This window comes from Condylura cristata, unplaced genomic scaffold (assembly GCF_000260355.1).
Source record: "Condylura cristata isolate star-nosed mole 26May11 unplaced genomic scaffold, ConCri1.0 scaffold00014, whole genome shotgun sequence".
NCBI classification, from domain to species: Eukaryota; Metazoa; Chordata; class Mammalia; order Eulipotyphla; family Talpidae; genus Condylura; species Condylura cristata.
The window spans coordinates 9,133,025-9,152,967 of record NW_004567115.1 but is presented as its reverse complement, the minus strand read 5'-3'; the positions used below and the strand labels follow the sequence as shown (position 1 = coordinate 9,152,967).

Genomic DNA, 19,943 nt, shown 5'->3' with positions numbered 1-19,943 from the left:
GTTGCCTGGACAGCTGGGGTAGTCCTCTCCCCCAAGTTATCTACCTCCTAATCCCTGGAACCTGTGCATGTTGCCTTACATGGAGATAGGGTCTTTGCAGAAGTAATTAAGTTATGGATGCTAAGCTGGGAAGGTTATCTGGGTGGGCCCTAAATGCAATGATGTTATTTATGAAATACCATTCGGAAAATACTTTATCCTCAGAGCCTGCAATGTCAGCACTATTATTATACCTATTTTGTATCAGAGTGGGAGATTGGACACAGGAGAGAAGGTGATAAGAAGATGGAGACAGAGATTGGAATGAGGCAGCCATCAGCCAGGAATGCTTACAGTTACTAGGATCTGCAAGGGAGAAGAAACAGATTCTTCCCTAAGCCTCTGAAGGAGGACAGCTCTGCTCAGGCTTTGCTCTCGGCCAGTGATGTTGATTTCAGACCACCAGCATCCAGAACTGAGAGAATAAGTCTTAAGTCACCAAATTTGTCATGACAGCTACAGGGAACTAATACAACAGCCCATTCTGACTTACATCACATATCTACTCATTGTTCAGTCATTCTGTCGGGGGATGTTAATAGGAAAACATTTAGCCACTGCAACATGTTTTCTCAACTATGCCTCTGGAGAAGAAGTAGGTGATCAACTCTCAGAGCGAGGGCACGGGAGGGGAGACACTTGTGAATAGTACTGTCTAGTGCTCTATAGGGTCAAAGTGAAACCAGATCCCTGCAGCCCAAGCTGCAGGGCAAAATTGCCTTTTCCCCACTGCATAAGTGGTGGATGTGAAGGCTTTGTTGGTGCTACTGGCTCCAGCAAGAACAGCTGGAGGGCAGGCTGGCATAGGCTGCTGGTAGCAGCCATAAAGGAGGAGAGGGCATTTCCCTGTCACCAGCCAAGCAAACTCTCTCCCTGCAGGCAGCTCCTTCCCCAGCTTAACTCTGGAGTCTCCAGAGCCCTAGCTCTCCTCTCCTACAACACCACCCCAGGGCATGCGGCTATCACAGGGCTGCAGTGGTAAACCCTAAGCCCTGCGGCCCCTTGTGCAGGTCTGCAGGGAGAATTGTACCCCACTGGGCCAGCACCATGGCTCCCTAGAGAAGCAAGCAGTCGAGACTCATGGCGTCCTGAGCCAACAGGGCGCTTTCCCAGCAGAGGCCACCCTGCAGCAACACCTGGACTTGTGTCCAGCACTGCTGAGGGTCTTCTCCCCACCCCACACCCCTTTGCTGCATTATTACACCCAGCCCTGCTGCAGGGGAAGCCCATGAGCTTGCCCTGAGGTCAAGGCAACGCTGGTATGTGAAAACACCAGGTTTTCCCGTTTTGGCACCTGGATTGTAAAAGGACCAATTTGATGTGAGCTGAAATGCACCAATCAGGTTCAAGCTCAACTCATTAGTTAATTGTTCAGATTAAAAAGTAAAAAATGGGCCCTCCCTAGTGGCGCAGCGGGTTAAAGCAATGCACTAAGAAGCTCAAGCCACTTTTGCATGAGTTGGATCCCCGCCTGCCCCGGAGGTGACCACATGGCGTGGCAGACCTCTCCTGACCCGCCCACTGCTCCCCTCAGCAGTGTACCTTTGTTGATCTGCCTGTTCTGCTCCCCACTCTGCCTGGTGAATTCTCTCACCCTCCACATCTCTGGCCTGTACCCTAGTTCTGTATGAATAAAATAAATAAATCTTTAAAAAAAAAAAAAGTAAAAAATGAGCTGATTGATGCTAACTGGGCCAGTCAGTCACTTAGGATCAAACGTGATTCAATCAGTCCTGAAGGGTGGGGAACTTGAAGTGGGATAATAAGGCAGGGTGATAGCCAGCATCTGACCTCCGAAGAAATAAGAATATTGCACTTGGCCTCTGTAGACTGTTTTGGAGACCTAGCCGCTCTATCTGCCTCCAACCCTGCTTCTGACATTGCATGCAAAGAACGCCACTGGCCCTGGTCTGGTGTCTCAAAGCTGTTTATTGTCTGGTGTAGGCCAACAACTCACAAAAAGCTGTTAACGCTGGTATGTCTCACTCTGCCTCCTGGTGATGATTGGCAATATTGGCTAGTGTTACCCAGTACTGGTGACAGGTAACTGGCACTCTGAGTCCAGATCACTTTAGAAAGCTATCCACTGCTTCTCATCATCCAGCACTGCCTCCTGATGCTGGAACTTCTGCACCATTCAGTCTGGCCTTCAGACTTCTGCTGTAGCCTGTTGCAGTGTTACTTTTGCCACCTTATTTGTGAGCACCTCCAGCTTGCACTGTGAATTAGATCCTGGCTCACTGCTTGCTATTGTGCCAGCATCTCTATGCCCTCATTGGCAGGGCAGCACCATCTTGCATGAGTGGCTTTTGTGTTGGGGGTTATTGTTAAGTAAACCCTGTTGTGGTTGTTCCCTAAGCCTGTGTGGTCTTGCAATTGAGTGCAGGGATAAGAACCATAGCAGTGGCCTGTCCCCTATGTTGGCACTTTCCTTTGACCTGTATAGCACTACTATAGCACTGCTTCACTTGCATACCACTGCCACTCCTTGACTCCTGTTATCACCTATTAACACCTAGGTGTGAGACCAGACTGAGAAGCACAGGCTAGCAATCAGGACTTAATGCAGCAGCAAACCTAGGTCTTTTACTTTCCCTATTCAAATAGGGGATAAGTTCACAGGTAGACCTCTAGCTGGGCAGCCCAAGGCAAAGAGGTGTGGTTAGAAGGTGATTCTGCTTTGTTTAATTAATTCAAGCAAGTGTTTACCTAATCCCCTTCTTTAACCAAAACTTGGGATAAATTCTTAGCATAGGCACTGATCTGCAATCCAGAGTAGGGTAGGATCAGCACGTCCTGGGGCTAGGAGGAAAATAATAGCTTAATCATTCATCTATTTAGTCATTTATTCAACACATGTTTGCCATGCATAATTGTACACCTCCCAGGTGATATAAAATATACAGTCATTGTCTTCATGGGTTGAGAAAAGTTAAAGTAGGTAAATGAACAAAATAATTACAAACTGAAAAGGGGCTATGAAAGAAAGGAGTAAGTTTTGGAGATAGAATAAGGTATATGACTTGATGGAGGAGGAAAGTGGTGGTGGAAATCAGGGTTTGAAAATCCAGCTCCTATTGGTGCGGGGGAGTTGTCTGAGAAGTTTGAACTAAAAGTCCATGAGACCCTCAGATTTTAAACCTGTGCGTGGGAGTAAAGACTTGAGCAGGAAATGCAAATTTGCTACTAAGAGCATGGAATGAAGGAAAAGCCCAGGAAAAAGAGCACACAGGTAAGATAGTGTAAGTTTTATTTTTGCACAGAAAAATGCACAGAAAAATCTATGTCCATAAAAAGCTGATACGCGTGAACAAGGTGTTTACAAGAAACAAGAACTACAGAAATCCCAGAAATCGTCGCTTCCGGGCTCCTCCTTATCCAGACTACATTTCCCAGAATGCCTTGCGAGCCACGCGAGACCGGAATTACTTCCTGCCGCTTCACGTGTAAGTGACCTCAGATAATCATGGCGCCGCTCAGAGTGTCGGTGTCGCTGCGCAGCATTTTGGTAGGTTCTCGAGGCACGGAAAGGGTTCCTTTGCGGGTCCGAGCTGGGCTCCAGACGGACACCCTGCTTCAGCCGCTGCCTGGGCCCTATGGAGCGGGAATGTCACGCCGTCGGCTCTCCTCCGAAGCCGGTAAGTGATTGGCAGGTGTCCGTTGGGTCATTCTGGGATACAGACCACCGCTGGTCCCCGCTTCCCCAGCAGCGCGTCCTAAGACCCACCGGGCTTTCTTCTGTCTCAGCAGCATCTGTCCTTGCCTCCGTTTGTTCGTTCCCTGAGAGAGCCAGCAGTGCCCGCCTGAACGCTGCTTTTTGCAAAGCACCACGCTAGGTTCAGAGAATACAGTTAACTTACGACTAACAGAACTTTTCCTTGAAGGATCTCATCGCTCAGTAGGGGAAGTGGCAGCGCGTTGTGATCTGGGATAAGGGAATGCCAATAAGAGTGGGGATCTTACTGTAGCCAGTGCGTTGTATCAATTTAGCCCTGGAACCATCACAGGTTCTTGTCCCACGAAGCCATAAGGAATTCGCAGGATTTTTTGATAAGTAAGGAGAGAGAAGCAAACTTTATCCAAGAAAGTGAAGAATAATTAAAAAAGGAGGCAAACAAGGACTCCCAGGTGTGCTGTGTCTGGGAGGAGCAAAGAAGCCCGTGTCCAGGAAATGTTTAAGCCCTTTTTCTCTAGTCTAAAATCTCACCATCCTATTTTGTGATGGGCTCTTTATCCTAGCGTCTATATTTCTTCAGGTAGATGTGCCCGTTTCCCCAACTCTTAGAATTTCTCTTTTTACCGCCCCTGTTGAAGGTTTCCGAAAATTTAATGCCCCACTTAGCCTTAATATTGCCCTCATTAGCCATCCTCCTGGATTTCTCTGCCCTTACCTCAGAAGCTTCTTTTACTCTCCCTCATTCCCTGTCTGTACTGTTCCGAAGCTGTCTAAATCTAACTTGCCCTGGGATTCAATACGAAGTTGAAAGCGCAAGAAAAGTTTCATGAAAGAAAGCTAAAGTTGAGATCTGGTTAACCTTGCCAGGAAAAAAACAAACAGGCAAGCAGTTTAAGCAGAGGAAACAGCATATGCAAAAGTCCAGAAATGAAAAGTCCAGGTAATTTGAATCCACATTGGGAGTAGGGTTAATAAGGCTTGATTATAGCTTTGGATATAGGTTTGAAAGAACCAGTGTTGATTTTTGAGCTTCTGGCTTGAGCTCTTGAGTGTAGAGTAGCTCCCCTTATACCAACATAGAGAAGATTAATTCTAGTAAGAGTTTTTAAGTTAAGAAACAGAGAGGAGGTGGAGAAAACAAAACTTGGAAAGGGAGGCAACTAAATGTGTGCTTGGACATCATAAATTTGAGGTGCCTTTGAGATTTCAGTTTCAGTATTGAGTATGCAGTTAGAGATAAGTTTTCAAAGACAGGATAAAGATGGGGTGGGGAAACTGGGAGAGTGGAGTAGATGACATTGTCTGAGGAGGGGGAAGTGCTGCACATCATCAGTATGTGCCTGGTACTATAAGGGACCCTTAGTGCCAGCATACAAGATGGGGTTCAAGCCTTGGGAGAGCTTATTGTCTAGTGGGGGACAGAGCAGGCCATTTTAGCCTTCTGTAAAATACTTTGCAAGTCATTTGGTAAGTTTTAAAGCATGAGGATGATCTTGATTACATTTCTTAAGAACAAAGAGTGAAGGAAACACAGTGCCCCGTGGGGTTGGAATAGGGTGAGTTGGTGGTGGATACACTGTAGTGGTAATACTTGATAGGGGTATCCCAATATCACTTCAGTTAAAATGAAAAGTGTTCTCAGTTTTATTGAGATATAATTGATATCAGGAGTGTGTAAGTGTAAGGTGTACAGCATGGTGATTTTGCTTATGTATATTGTGAAATTATTACCACAGTAAGTGTTAACAACCATATATACACAGATGAACAGTTTTCCCCTTGTGATGAAAGTGCTTAGGTTTTACTCCTTTAACTTTCTTATATGCCATACAGTTGTTAACAAGTCATCATATTATTACAGCTCTAGTACTTACGACTGTACATATTTTCCTTTTGGTCTCCAATTCTGGTTTCCTTCAACCATCTCTATTTTGCTTCTGGAACTCACAGATCTTATCTCTTTGTTTTTCTTAAAAAAAAAAAAAGTTTTAAGTTTCTACATACAAGTGAGATCACAGAATACTTGTCTTTCTGTCTACTTAACTGATTTGACGTAATGCCAGCAGGGTCCCTCCATGTTGCGAATGGCAGGATTTCCTCATTCTTTCCCTCCTTTTAAAGGCCAAATAATATTCCATCACACACACACACTTCTCTGTCCATTCATCTGTTGATGAACACTAGTTTTTTTTTTTTTTTAAAGATTTATTTATTTATTCATACAGAACTGGGGTACAGGCCAGAGATGCGGAGGGTGAGAGGATTCACCAGAGACAGAGTGGGGTGCAGAACAGGCAGATTGACGAAGTACACTGCTGAGGGGAGCAGCGGGCGGGTCAGGAGAGGTCTGCCACGCCATGTGGTCTCCTCTGGGGGCAGGCGGGAATCGAACTCATGGGGAAGTGGCTTAAGCTTCTTTGTGCAGTGCTTTAACCTGCTGCGCCACCAGGGAGGGCCGATGAACACTAGTTTTTAACGCGTTTTGGCTATTGTAAATAATGCTGCTATGAGCACAGTGATACAGACATCTCTTTAACATAATTTTGTTTCCTTCAACTAGATTCCCAGAAATGGAATTGCTAGATTATATGGTAATTCAGTTTTTTATTTTTAATGCTGTTTTCCATATGGCTTATCAACTTGCAATCCCACCAAAAGTGCACAAGTTCTCCCCTTTCTCCACATCATCACCAGCACTTGTTTTTTATTTTTTTTATTTTATTTATTTTTGTATTGTGTACAAGTGTGAGGTGATACCTCCTTGTGGCTTTGGTTGCAACTCTCCAATGATTAGTGGTTTTGAGCATCTCTGTGTGTACTTGTCAGCTATTCATATACCTTCCTTGGGAAAATGTCTATTAAAGTCCTTTAAATTGGATTATTGGCAGCCCAGGGAATGTTCTTTGAAAGCTTTGATCTAAGATGTTCCTTCTGAGAAGGAAAAATGGAGTGCCAGGCCCTTTTTAAGAGTGGAAACTACCAGTCTTGGATTATTTGGAGTTTTGTTGTTGTTGAGACTTCGTGGTGTGTTTTGGACATTAACCTCTTGTCCTATGTGTAGATCGAAAATTTTCTTTTTACTATTAGCCACTTTTTAGTTGGCTTTTTAGTTTTGTGCATTGTTTCATTTGCTGTGCAGAAGTTTTTAAGTTGAGGTTATTCTACTTTTGAAATGTTTTTGTTTTGTTGCTGATACTTGAGGTGTCAGCCATCCAAAAGATCGTTGCTAAAACCCATGTCAAGGAATTCTTTTTCCTGTGTTTTCTTCTAGGACATTTATAATGTCTGGTCTTACTTTTGAGTCTTTAATACATTTCAGTTGGATGGTGTAACTTAGGGTTTGTTTTATTCCTTTACATATGAATATTCAGTTTTTTTCCAACACCATTTATTGAAGAGACTGTGTTTACTTCATTGAATATTCTTAGCTCCTTTGTCAAAAATTAGTTGTCCTTACATGCATGGGTATTTATTTCTGGGCTCACAGCTTTATTTTCATTGGTTTATGTGTCTGTTTTTATGCCAGTTATCATATTGTTTGATTACTTTCTTTCTTTATAGCTTGAAATCAGGAAGCCTGATTTCTCCATTTTTCTTCTTTTTCAGGATTGCTTTGGTTTTTCAGGGTATTATGATATAAATTTCTGTGAAAAATGCTGTTGGATATGATGGGTATTTTAACCATAGACACAGAATATCTTCCTACTTAATTTGTATTTTCTTCAAATTCTTTTAGCATTGTCTTAAAATTTTCAATGTGGAGATCATTCATTAGTTAAGTTTATTACTAAGTATTTTATTGTTTTGATGTTTTTAACAGGAGCATTTTCTTAATTTCTTTAACTTGTTGTTGTTATTGTGTAGAAAGGTTGCTGACTTTTATGTTAATTTTTTAATCTGCAACTATAGTGACTTTATTGATTAGCTCTTAGTTTTTATTGTGTGTGTGGATTTCTATAGGACTTTCTATAAATAAAATCATGTCATCTGTTATTTATTCATAACTTAGTGACAGACACACATTTTTGAAATGCATCTTTAGGTGATTTTGTTGTATGAATATCTAGAATGTAATTACACAGTACTAGATGGTATAACCTACTACACACTTAGGCTTTATTATATAGCGTGTATAAACCAGTCTTATATGTGGTCTATTACTGACCACAGTGTTTAGTGATACATGACTATTTCTTTCTAAGTCTGATGCCTTTTATTTTCTTGCCTTATTACTCTGACTAGAACTTCTAGTATTTTGAATAAGATTAATAAGACTGGGCAACCTTTTATTGTTACTGATGTTTGAGGAAAGGTGTTCAACCTTTCAAACTGATTGTTAGCTAAGGCTTTATCATATATGGCCTCTGTTATGCTGAGGTTATGCTAATTTGTTCTGAATTATTTTATTTTGAATTATATTGCATTTGTCATTTTTTTCTGCATCTACTGAAATAGTCATGATTTTCCCCCTTTCATTTGAATATGATGTGTCATATTACTTTGCATTATGTGAACCATCCTTGCATCCCATGGATATATCCCACTTGATCTTTTTAATGTGATGCTGATTCAGTCTTGATAGTGTGTGTTTCTAAGAATTTCCCCATTTCTTCTGGGTTTTCCAGTTGTTGGCATATAATCATCCATAGTTCGCTCTTTATGATCCTTTGTATTTCTTGTTATTTGTTGTAATGTCTCCATTGTATTGAATCAAGATTCTTTTTCTTTGGTTAGTGTTGCTAAAGGTTTGTCAATTTTATTTATGTTTTCAAAGAACCAATTGTTAGTTTTGTTAATCTTTTGTTATTTGATTAGATTTTAAAGTTTTCTCTGGTTGTTCCGTAGAGAATGGTTCATAGTGGAGTCAGAATGAAGGAGAAAGATGAGTTAGGAGAGTAAAGAACTAAATGAGGATGGCTTTGACTGTGGTAGTAGCAGTGGAGGATTAAAGAAAAATTTAGGGGGCATAACAGACAGCATGTTCTGTCTCTCTCTCTCTTTTTTTTTTTTTTTTGGCAGATGGGGATAGTCATAGTATTTATGGGGTTGTGAGGATTAAATGCGAAGTACGTAAAGTGCTTAGCTCAGTAAGTATTGGCAAACAGTAAGTATCCAACAAATACCAGTTGTTATCATTACTGTTATTACAGCGGCTTACTGGCTTGATGTGGCAAGTAAAGGAGAAGTCAGGAATGATTGATGGTTTCTTGCCCACATGACTTATTGGGGAGTGCTAGATAGGGAATAGTAGGAAAAGTAGGTTTGAGACAGAAGAAAATAGAAGAATTCTGCTTTGGCAATACTGAAGTACAGAGATGTCCATTGGGTAGTTAAATAGAAGGTGATCGTAGATAGAGATTCAGATTTAGAGATTCTATTATAGAGAAGTAACTAAAATTACTTGTGGTGAGGACATAAACTGTCAAAATGTGAGAAAAAAAGATAAAGATGTGGTGCAGAACCCTAAGGGACACTAGCATTTACAAAGAGGTGGATAGTAAGGATTTTTTTCCCTAATGGCAGTGGAAATAAAGGTTAGGCAAAGGAATAGACTACATGAGGCAGAGCTGAGATCTGCTTCTCTTCTGTCCAAGGCTCTTCCATGACACTACGTGTCTCTTCAGCATTATGTCGAGTGATCCAGGCTTCTTTTTCCTGTGCAACCCCTTGACCTAGAATTTCCTTTTTTTTCCTGTGACCTTTTCTGCCCCAGGGAAGCTTTCTTTGATCCTACCATGCATTTCCCTGCTCTCACTATGTGTAGTTCCTTCCTCTGTAGTTACCCTCCCCCCCCCCATGCCTCCTTTGTATGTAGCACTTACACTGAGTGGCATCTTGGTAGATTGGATTTGATGTAGGCTCTGCAGCCAGAAAACTTTAGTGTTTCTTTTATTTATTTATGCTTAAAGAACTGGGGTACAGGCCAGTGGTGTGGTTGTGAGAAGATTCACTAGAGACAGAATAGGGACCAGAACAGGCAGATTGATAAAGTACACTGCTGAGGGTAGCAGCAAGCAGGTCCAGAAGAGGTCTGCCATGCCATGTGGGTCAGCTCCCTGGCAGGGGGATCTAACTCATGCTGCAGTGACTGCAGAGAGCTTCATAATGTGGTGCTTTAACCCGTTGTGCCAACAGGGAGAGTCCAGAAAACTTTAGTTTTAAGTCTTAACTTCATCACTTAATAACTTGTTGTCTGTAGGTAGGATCCAGCATCATTTATAATATTGGGATGTCTATACTTATTTTCTGGGTTGAAAAGATTCCTAAAAATATGCCATACCTGACATATAGGTATGTGAATGGTAGCAACCACTGTTATTATTACATTAATTACTTTTCTCCTGTTACTTTCTCTACCAGACTTTGAGTTCCATTTGGGTAGAGACAGTATCGTCATTACCAAACTTTAAATGAAGGAATGAGTGAATCTGATTGTATTAGACTTATGTATATTGAGGTCGACATTGTGCTAATCATTTCTATTATCAACTGATTTTTCTATTTAGAGGCCTTATTGGCTTGTTACTTTTGTTATCTTATTTACCAAAATCCATTTTAACAGAATCTGGTAGCTTAGAGATCAAGAAACCTACTTTTATGGATGAGGAAATTCAAAACTTACTAATCAAGATGACAGGCTTGAATTTGCAGAAGATTTTTAAGCCATCTATACAAGAACTGAAGCCACCAACCTATAAGTTGATGACCCAGGCACAATTGGAAGAGGTATGTAAATGCAGGGATAGTAGTAGAATGCCTTTCTTTAAAGGGTTAAGTGATATTTCCAGAGGCCCCCTCCAAATATCGATAGCTTCTGTTCCACAGTCACTAGTGAGTGCTTTGTGGAGGACACCCTGATAGATGAATATATGAAACATTTTTGCTTTCTACTTCAAACATAATTTGAAGTTATTCTGAAAAATTCAGTTTCGAATAGTATATCATACAAAGGGGGAAAGACCCCCTTATCTAGAGGTAACCATTGTTAGCAGTATACATGCAGCTTTGTGGTCACTGGTTAAGAACAGGAGCATGGGTTCTGCCATTGAATTGCCTGGGTTCAAATCCAAGTACTGCAGCTTCCTGGTAATTTACAGCAGGTCTTTGAATAATATCTTTTGTTCAACATCATTTCAGTATGAAGTGGAGGGAAAAAACCAAAAAACACCCCACCTACATTGAACAAAACAATGTTATTCAAGGACATGCTTTCCTTAAATATCACTTCACTTAGTTTCCAAGAACCTATCAACATTGAGATAATAATAGCACTACTATAAAGTATTTATGGACATAAAATAAACCAAGTACATTAAGAGTATTTGAACAATATCTGGCACATAGTAAGTATCCAGTAAGTGCAATAATTTATACTATTTCAAGCTTTTGAGGCCTGCTTCTACTCAGAGCTTTCCTTTGCTGTTTTGAGAATGGTTGAGCTTGTGGCTGGTCATTTAGATATACCCCAGAGGCAAAGTCCAAAGCATGAGAGCCATTTCTGACTTTTACTCACTAATTCATGACTATAGCCTTTTCTCTTTTGCAATTCTTAGATGATCTTTTGATTTGTAACCTTGTGACTGAAATATATTATTTCATCAGGCTACAAGACAGGCAGTTGAAGCAGCTAAAGTGCAATTAAAAATGCCTCCAGTTCTCGAAGAGCGACCACCAATAAATGATGTATTAGCTGAGGATAAGATTTTGGAAGGAACAGAAACAACTAAATACGTGTTTACAGATATATCGTATAGCATACCACACCGGGTGAGTATGTGTCTAGTAAATAGCAAAATAATCTTTATTTGGAGTAGTGTGGATGCGGGCCTAGGATAAATGGTCAACATTATGTGATTCAGCTATATTTGAAGTTTCCAAACCAGGGTTCCCATGACTGGGTGAGACCTTCTAAAAGATGGAGCATAAGGAAGAAGAGAAATACAAACCATATTACAAACTGATTGTAAAGAAAGAGACAGGGTTGAGACAGAACAAAGGTTTAAGACAAAAACCCACCCTAAGTAACAAAAAGGCAGATAACATCAAGGCAGTGGGAAATGGAAAGTCTTTGCCTAAGTTACACTGATTCTTTAGCTGAAGCTTTGTGATGGGGGTTTTCTTTTCAGTTAATTTTTAATGAGGCCAAAATTCCAAAGGATTTTCACATCCCTGAATTTGCAGTAAGAATGTAAGGGTTCCTTAGAGTTTGCAGACATACTGCTTTTTCTGTTGTAGTTTTGTTCTCTAGCTTTTCTTCCCTGATTGCCAGCTCCAGAAGACACTTGTACTTTAAAAATATACTTTTTTTTTTTCCTGTTTGAGCCTTTTCAAGTAAAGATTAATTTACAATTAGACCCACAAAAATGCAGTAGAATGCAACCTGTTTATCTCTTTATCATACGATTATGGTTAGAAGACATGATTTGTGCAGTCTGTGACTGTACTTCAGCACTTGTGTATACTTGATATAATGAACACCAGTCACAGAGTTTTATTTTAATTGTTTTGGAGTGCTTTATTATGATTTTGGTGTGCTTTGAAGGCTGATTGTGGGCACTTTCTATTATATAACCTGAAAGGTAAAAAGGAACTTGGGATTAAAATTACCAAAATTTGTTTGAGGAAAAATTGTGTTATTTTAGCATCTGCTTTTTTTCCCCCCATCTGCTGTGCTTGATGAAAGTTTAAATTATATCATCCTCAAAACACATTCAGACTTTAACTACTAAAAACTTGGGGATCACTGCTATTTGGTTAATTTAAACATGAATGAGATTTGTATCAAGTATCTGCTTTCTTCAGAGCTCTGTGTTACTCTAGGTGTTACAAAGACTAATTTCCTGCCCTTTTCCAATTTTTGGACAGTTTCTGAAAACTGTCAAAAGTCTTGCTCACGGTAAATATCCAGTTAAATGGTACAGAGTGGTTAGAATTCAGAGGAGGAAGCAGTCCCATGGTATGTGATTTGTAGAAAACGACGTCAAAGGCATGTGGCCCAGTTTTTGACATATTTGTGTTTCACGAGGGATTCTAGAGGTGCAGAATTAACACTTCACATTCATAAGATTGTTACTTTTATCCCAGGGACTTTTACCCTAGATCCGTAGAGTAGTGAAATCTGTTTGGGTGAGAGTTTGGGATAGGGAAATGGATTTGTAAAGGTCTTATAGCATTTCTTTTCTCCGAAATGGAATTTAGATAACTCTCAGATCAGGCTCAGTTTAACTATTTTCTGTGTTAAACCATAGTTGACACTTAGTGAATACTTTCATTGTAGATTTTTGATTAAGAGGCACAGCAGAAATGAATGAATGACCAACTCTTGCCAAATCTTTGATGTTTAAAATTATAAAATATACAGCTGGATTTTATGATTCTGCCTGAATTTTATGTTGATTACAGATTATTCTTATAATGGTGTTTAGTGGGTCAACGCAACTTGAAATAAAGACCTCACAAACTCATCCTTGATTATGTTTTCTGTTTCAGGAACGTTTTATCGTTGTCAGAGAACCAACTGGCACACTACGCAAAGCCTTTTGGGAAGAACGAGACCGGATGATACAAATTTATTTCCCAAAAGAAGGTCGTAGAGTTTTAACACCAATAATTTTCAAGGAAGAAAATCTCAAGGTAAGGCAACTGGTTTCATAACAGCAGTGTTGATGACCTCTTTGTTGAACTAGTTGACTTTCATGCTGCTGGGCATAACTTTGACATAAATACAGAAAAATATTTCTAATAACTCCATTAGTGATCTGTTTATCTAGTAATGGCTCAGCTGAGATTTGAATCCTGGTTGACAGTTACAAAACTGATGGTCTTTCTGTGTACCCTGAGAGCACAGCCACGGCCTGTAATGGGATGGGCAGGCTTATCATGGCATCAGGGATAGGTGCTGAATTTCATGTTTATCTCATTTAATTCCAATTCTGCTGTGGTGTTTTAGACCATGTACAGCCAGGACCGGCATGTTGATGTCCTTAATCTCTCTGTTGCCCAGTTTGAGCCAGATTCTGCTGAGTATATCAAAGTAAGTATGTTATATGGTTTGTAAAGTATGGGCTTAAGTATGGTTATGAGTTAGATTTTTAATCTAGCACAGTGAGTTTGGTTATAAGCTTTGACACAGGGTGAATAGAAGCGAAAGTGAAATACCTGACATCTCTTGATGAGTACCTGATGTATAGCAGATACTTTCTCCTCACAGCAACCCTTGAGTTAATTACGGTTGAGAGAGCTTAGAAAATATAAGAGCTTGCCGAAAGTTGCGCAAGTAGTAAGTTTGGATCCTAACTTCACAGCAAAGCCTATGATTCTCCTTTTAATTTATCTTACAGAAACAAGTTATTTACAGAAATTTACCAAACTAATGTCTATATCTTGCAATTCAGTTTAATAAGCAATAATATAGTGCCTTTGTGTGTGTGTGTTTTTTTTTAAAGTTTATTATTTATTCATACAGAACTGGGGTATAGGCCAGAGATGTGGAGGGTGGGAGGAGCCACCAGAGACAGAGTGGGGAGAAGAACAGGCCGACTGACAAAGTACACTGCTGAGGGGAGCAGCGGGCGGGTCGGGAGAGGTCTGCCTCGCCATGTGGTCACCTCCGGGGCAGGTGGGGATCGAACTCATGCGGAAGTGGCTTGAGCTTCTTAGTGCAGTGCTTTAACCCGCTGCGCCACCAGCGAGAGCCTGTGTGTAAGTTTTTATAGGTGTATAGGTGATGACATGAACTAGGATAGAGTATGCTGTGTCAAAGCTTGCAATCAGAAGTGATTGTGGTGAAGGGTGCTAGGTAAGTGTACAGTCAATTAAGATGTTAGAGACTCAAAGGAGTACAAAGTACTCTCAAGACAGGCTTCAAAAGGGTCTTGAAGAGGGTCCAGAGACAGAAAACATTGATTGTAGCAAATGGAGTTGGGTGTTTCAGTTTCAGGGAATGCCAACAACAGGCAGCAAACAAAGTACAAGCCATGGGTAAGTTGGCTTGTACGTATGGGGGAGTGGCTTAAGATTGAGCTAATAAGGTAGAAGGCGCCACATCACTGGTGACCTCAGTTGGCGGCTGAGTTACCTAGACTTAGATCAACACACCTTTAAGAACCTTTTGAACACAATAATATACTCAGTCTTCATTTAAGAACATCAGTCTACACTGGGGTAGCTGATGGGTTAGAAGCAAGGAACAGAGAAGTGAAAGAATATACTTGATTTCTTTTTTTCCCTGGAGATCAAAAAATGGTTGTCCATTACATCCAGTGGCCTATATATAATAACATGTGCTTCATACATAGTGCTTGACTACTGACAAGTAATGGATATGGCCATATTTGGCAGACATTTCTACAAGGGTTGATCCAAATTGTATCTATTGAATAATGACAGTGGAGGCAGTATAAATAGACCTAGTTCTGGGCACATTCATGCTAGTAAATGAGTTCAGTAATGTTGCTCACTTATTTTCTTGTTTCTGAAAATTTGTACTCTATATGTGGATAGATTCATCATCAGACCTATGAAGATATAGATAAACATGGAAAGTATGACCTTTTACGTTCAACAAGACACTTTGGTGGAATGGCTTGGTATTTTGTAAATAAGAAGAACATTGATGGTTTACTTATTGACCAGATTCAGAGAGATTTGTAAGTATGATCGTATAAGGAAAGGAGTAATTCTTATTAACATCACAGTGAATCTGTATTTAAGCTGTTACTTTCCCAGTAATAATATTGTATTACCTAGTGATGAATAGCTCACATTTACCTTCATTAATTTATGGGTTTGTTGTTCTAGCATAACCCAGTTTTCTCAGTCTTGGTTGTGTTCTGTAAACAGGGCTATATTCTTTTGAAATACTGATTAAAGTGACTAGATCTTTACAGTATATCTTGGATATCGAAATACCCCTGACCTCACTGATGTTCCTGCTACCAATGAACCCAGATATTCAAAGGGGGTTAAATAAAAAATGTAGACATAAGCTTTGGTGGGTGCTTGTTGTCTGGTAAGATTACTTCTAAAAGTTTTTCAGTAAAAGTCATATAGTTTATGAAAATACTCTTGCTTTTGAGATCCCTTGCTTTTGTAAACATTTAAGTCAATTGGTGTGCTGCCAGGCTTCTAAGTTGAAATAATAAGAGTACTTGTGACAAACTTAAACATCTTTCTGTGGCTTGGGTCAGAAAGATCAAAATGACAAGAACAGAACTAGCATGGCTTATAGAATTAGCTTTTCAGGAAAAGCTTTTGCTTTACTTATAAGTCTCATCGATGCCATCTTCAGTCTGCAAGGTGTTTAAGCAAGAGTATCCTCTATGCAGTCTGAGCCATTCATATAGATAAAACATTTGGAACTGGAAGCTTCTGTAGGTATTATCTCAGAAATACAGCACAAATTTGGAAAGAGGGCACCACTTCTCATAGAAATAGCATTCCCAGTGGTAGCTAATTTCCAGGTCTCCCAGTTTACCAGCATGGGTTGTATAATCCAGTTCAGACATAAACCTTATCTCAATAAGCAGGGGCTAGCTGGTGGCCATAAGGATGCTCAAAGGTGACTTTTAGGTGAATTAAAAGTGGTATCACCTCATGAACGTATTTCCCTGAGGAGTGGTGGGTGAGAGGATTTACCAAGGACAGCGTGAGGAGCAGAACAGGCAGATCTACTGAAATACACTGCTAAGGGTAGCAGCGGGTGGGTCAGGAGACATCTGCCACACCATGTGGGTCCTCCCTGGCCAGGGATTAAACTTGTGCTGTAGTGGCTTCAGAGAGCTTCATAATGTGCTTCAACCCACTGTGCTACCAGGGAGAGCCCATTTTCGGAAACTTTTATGAAAACATTTTTTGTAAAAATCAGAACAGAAATATATGACTTTGAGAATTACTTTATCAAGATGTACCAGTATGTGATGTAGTAATTATTTTTTTTTAAATATTTATTTATGTATACAGAACTGGGTATAGATAGGCCAGAGGTGCAGGAGTGATGAGGGGCTTCACCAGAGGCAGAGCATGGGGCAGAACAGGTAGATCGAGGAAGTACACTGTTGAGGGGAGCAGTGGGTGGGTCAGAAGAGGTCTGCTGCGCCATGTGGGTCAGCTCCCTGGCCCGGGAGCTCCTGCTGAAGCAGCTGCCATGAACTTCATGGTACTATGGTTTAACCCATTGCACCACCAGGGAGAGCCCATAATTATCATCATATGTAAGTTTTGTATCTGAAGCAGTTTATATATGCCCACTGGGAGGGAGGTTTGAATACTTAACTAACCTTTCCTGTCCACAAGTAAAAGAGGTCCTGTAGGAATTTTAATAGGATAAATTTTAGCAGGATAGCTTGCTGTAAAACCCAAGTTAGAAGGTGGAGGGTGCAAGTCTTCATTGAATAGAGACCAGGCTTGAACTGAGAGTCAGAATTGTTACAGACTTTCAAGCCCCACAGTTTTGAGTTGAAACTCTTAAAAATCTTGTTGAACATGTACATTTATTTACTCTTAATTTTTAAATGTAGACTGGGTATGAAGCTAAATTGTTCTATGAGATGCACTTTATACTTCAATGTGAAAGTAATGATGTCCTAACCATTAACTCCAAAGTATAGAAACCTTGTCAAGCCAATTGTATGCCTGAACTATAAAGGGATTCACTTTTATGGGGTGGTGTATTTTGTCACATCTGTTGAAATTTAATTAGATTATGACAAGCATGGTAAGATTTGTAATGAACATTTTTAATCCTCCCCCCCCACCCCCACCCCCCCGCGAAGTTTTACAGCATGAGTAGCTCTGGTTTCTCAGGTCTCCTAAGATTATGGCCTTTAGGGTACCTGGGCCTTGGGGTAGAACCAAAGCATTGGATTGTTTCCCTAGTCACCATGGCTGAGTAAATCTTTGCTGTTCCCAGTACCAAGCCACCCTTTATCCCCTATTAAGCTATTTGAAGATGGCTGGAGAAGCAATGGATTAGGGTACCCTCTCCTCTACCCCCAGATAGAAGCCAATGGCTAAGTGACCACAGCAGAAGCACCAGCACTTTGGGTTATCTATATGTGTTCCTTCAGCTGTAAGGTGTCAAAACAGTAGGGTCGTGACTGTGTGAGAAACAGATTGGTTTGGGAAAGGCTAGAGAAGTATTAATGTTAAAGAAAATTGTAGGTTTCTAGAAAGTTAAATACCTGAAGAATTCTTGTTCTGGCATCCTCATAAAGTTGTGTGACAGTAAATTAGACTGCTGAAATAGACCTGACTTTCCTTCTTTCTGGTGTGCATCTTTCAGTATAATGTTCATTTTTAACTAATGGGTACCTGTGAATAGACAGGTGGCCTGGGAGCTTTTCTTGGACTCGTAGGCAACCTCCTTTAGAGGCATTTAGCACGACTCGGATTCTCAATAAAAACTCACCAGATGTCACTGCTGATGTTCTTATAGGAGAGTGGCTATGGCCCCATGGTCAACCCCGCGCCAACCAGCCTCTGGCTACATGGGCTGAGGATGTACTCCTGCCTTCTGGGTTGGAATACTTTATCATCTGCTGTTCAAGTGGGCCAGCCCGGAAATCACCTACCGTTGGGAATGCTGTTAAAGAAGTGATACTTGCTTTCCAAAAATACGGTCACTTTTTTTTTTTAATATATTCACTTCCTTAAATTGGCACTGCTGTAGTGATTCCTGATCTCTCTGGGAGTTGGTAGGAAGCCTAGACTAACATATTTCCCTTAAATTATTTTTTTCCTTGCCCAAGGAAAGTTTGAAATGTAATTTAGTATAAAGTTGCCTCACTTTCATAGGATTGTGAAACCTGTAGTTCTATAATGAAGAAAAGCCCTTGGTAACTAAGCCCCCTTCCATTCCAGAGTCGAAGATGCCATCAGCCTGGTGCAGCTGTATCATACTGTCCATCCAGGTGGCCAGTCAGCCCAGGAGGCCAAGAAGCAGGCTGCAGAGGGATTACATTTAATTAAGGTAAAGGGCTTTTCTCATTGGCTGTTGTTTGGTAACTGAATCAGTCATGTTTAATGTTAACAGATTTGTGTGGTCTTGAAAATAGTATTTCTTCATCCTGGATGCTTGAAACAGAAGGGCAAAGGGGCTGCAGCTGGAGTCCAAGAGGTTCTCGTAGTGGGCAGCAGCTGTTGCTCTTTGGAGTAGAGGCCTCTCAGGTGCAGGACTAGGAAGCACAGGTCACTAGCTCCCTGTGCCAGTGTGATCGCTGTCCTGGCAGCCAGAGGGGGAGAGGGTGGAGCTTGTATCACTGTTTTGGAACCGCATAACTTAAAACCGTGGACTAACAGATTTCACTGAAAATGTTGAGAGTTGAGGTGATTTTTTTCAGGCAGGGAGGATTACTACATACTTTTCAGTTCTTTTAGTGCTCATAATAGACACAATTTTATGGCTTTACCTCTATCCCAATATTATTTCATACACACTGTGCGGCACTTAGAAGTTTTCTCAGGATAAAACTGCCAGTGATGACATCTAAGGACAGTAAACTACAGGATTGTTTATTTTCTGTGATAAACCTGATTAATCAAAATGCTTCTGGAGAGTGAAAAATTAGTCTGCTAACTCTTATCCTTCAGATGTTTGTTTATCTTTAGCCTAATGATTTTTGCTTTGATTTAGCGCAAGTACATGTCAGACTTTTTTCTGATAATAGCCTAAGAGACAGCAGCCATAGTAGGATACATCTGGTGTTCAGAATTAGTGTTGCCTGAATTGTTTTGGATAGTTTCTAGTCCACATAGTGTACATTTTGTAATCGGAAAAGTTACCTTCAAACTTGGAAGACCTTAACTGAATCATTTCTAGTTAGAAATAATATCTCAAAACTGAAAACTTATAAATAGTATATTTTCTATTGCTTTAAACTTTTTTTCGATTTAAACAGGTCTTTGCAAAAACAGAAGCACAGAAGGGAGCATATATTGAATTAACACTGCAGACTTATCAAGAAGCATTTTCTAGCCGCTCTGCATCATCCTGAAAAAGTTTGTTTTAATAAATAACACTTTACTAAATATGAAATAGTGTTCTCTATTAATGCTGAGCTGAATGTTTAGAAATGTCACAATTAAAAGGTACTATTTTGGAGTTCCCTATGAACTTTTTTTTCTTCCAAATAATGCCTTTAACAGAAACACAAAAACTTGCTACTACTACATTCACTTTCCTATGCTACAGGTAGATTTGAGTGCCTGGTTAGGAATTCCATACAAGTGC

General features: G+C 40.3%; 1 protein-coding gene across 1 annotated transcript; it reads left to right on the top strand.

The window, feature by feature from the left end:
- The first annotated feature begins 3,491 nt into the window (after window positions 1–3,491).
- MRPS22 (mitochondrial ribosomal protein S22) lies at window positions 3,492–19,741 on the top strand. Its single transcript, XM_012724879.1, has 8 exons — window positions 3,492–3,677; window positions 10,278–10,441; window positions 11,318–11,482; window positions 13,205–13,348; window positions 13,665–13,748; window positions 15,218–15,363; window positions 18,575–18,683; window positions 19,612–19,741. The coding sequence occupies exons 1-8, from the start codon at window positions 3,506–3,508 to the stop codon at window positions 19,705–19,707; spliced, it is 1,080 nt and encodes a 359-aa protein (XP_012580333.1). The 5' UTR covers window positions 3,492–3,505; the 3' UTR covers window positions 19,708–19,741.
- Window positions 19,742–19,943: the final 202 nt, after the last annotated feature.

Coding starts and splice junctions, on each gene's coding strand:
- MRPS22 (XM_012724879.1), top strand. CDS start 3,506: ATGGCGCCGCTCAGAGTGTCGGTGTCGCTGCGCAGCATTTTGGTAGGT. Junction 3,678..10,277: donor TCGGCTCTCCTCCGAAGCCG/GTAAGTGATTGG, acceptor CCATTTTAACAG/AATCTGGTAGCTTAGAGATC. Junction 18,684..19,611: donor AGGGATTACATTTAATTAAG/GTAAAGGGCTTT, acceptor CGATTTAAACAG/GTCTTTGCAAAAACAGAAGC.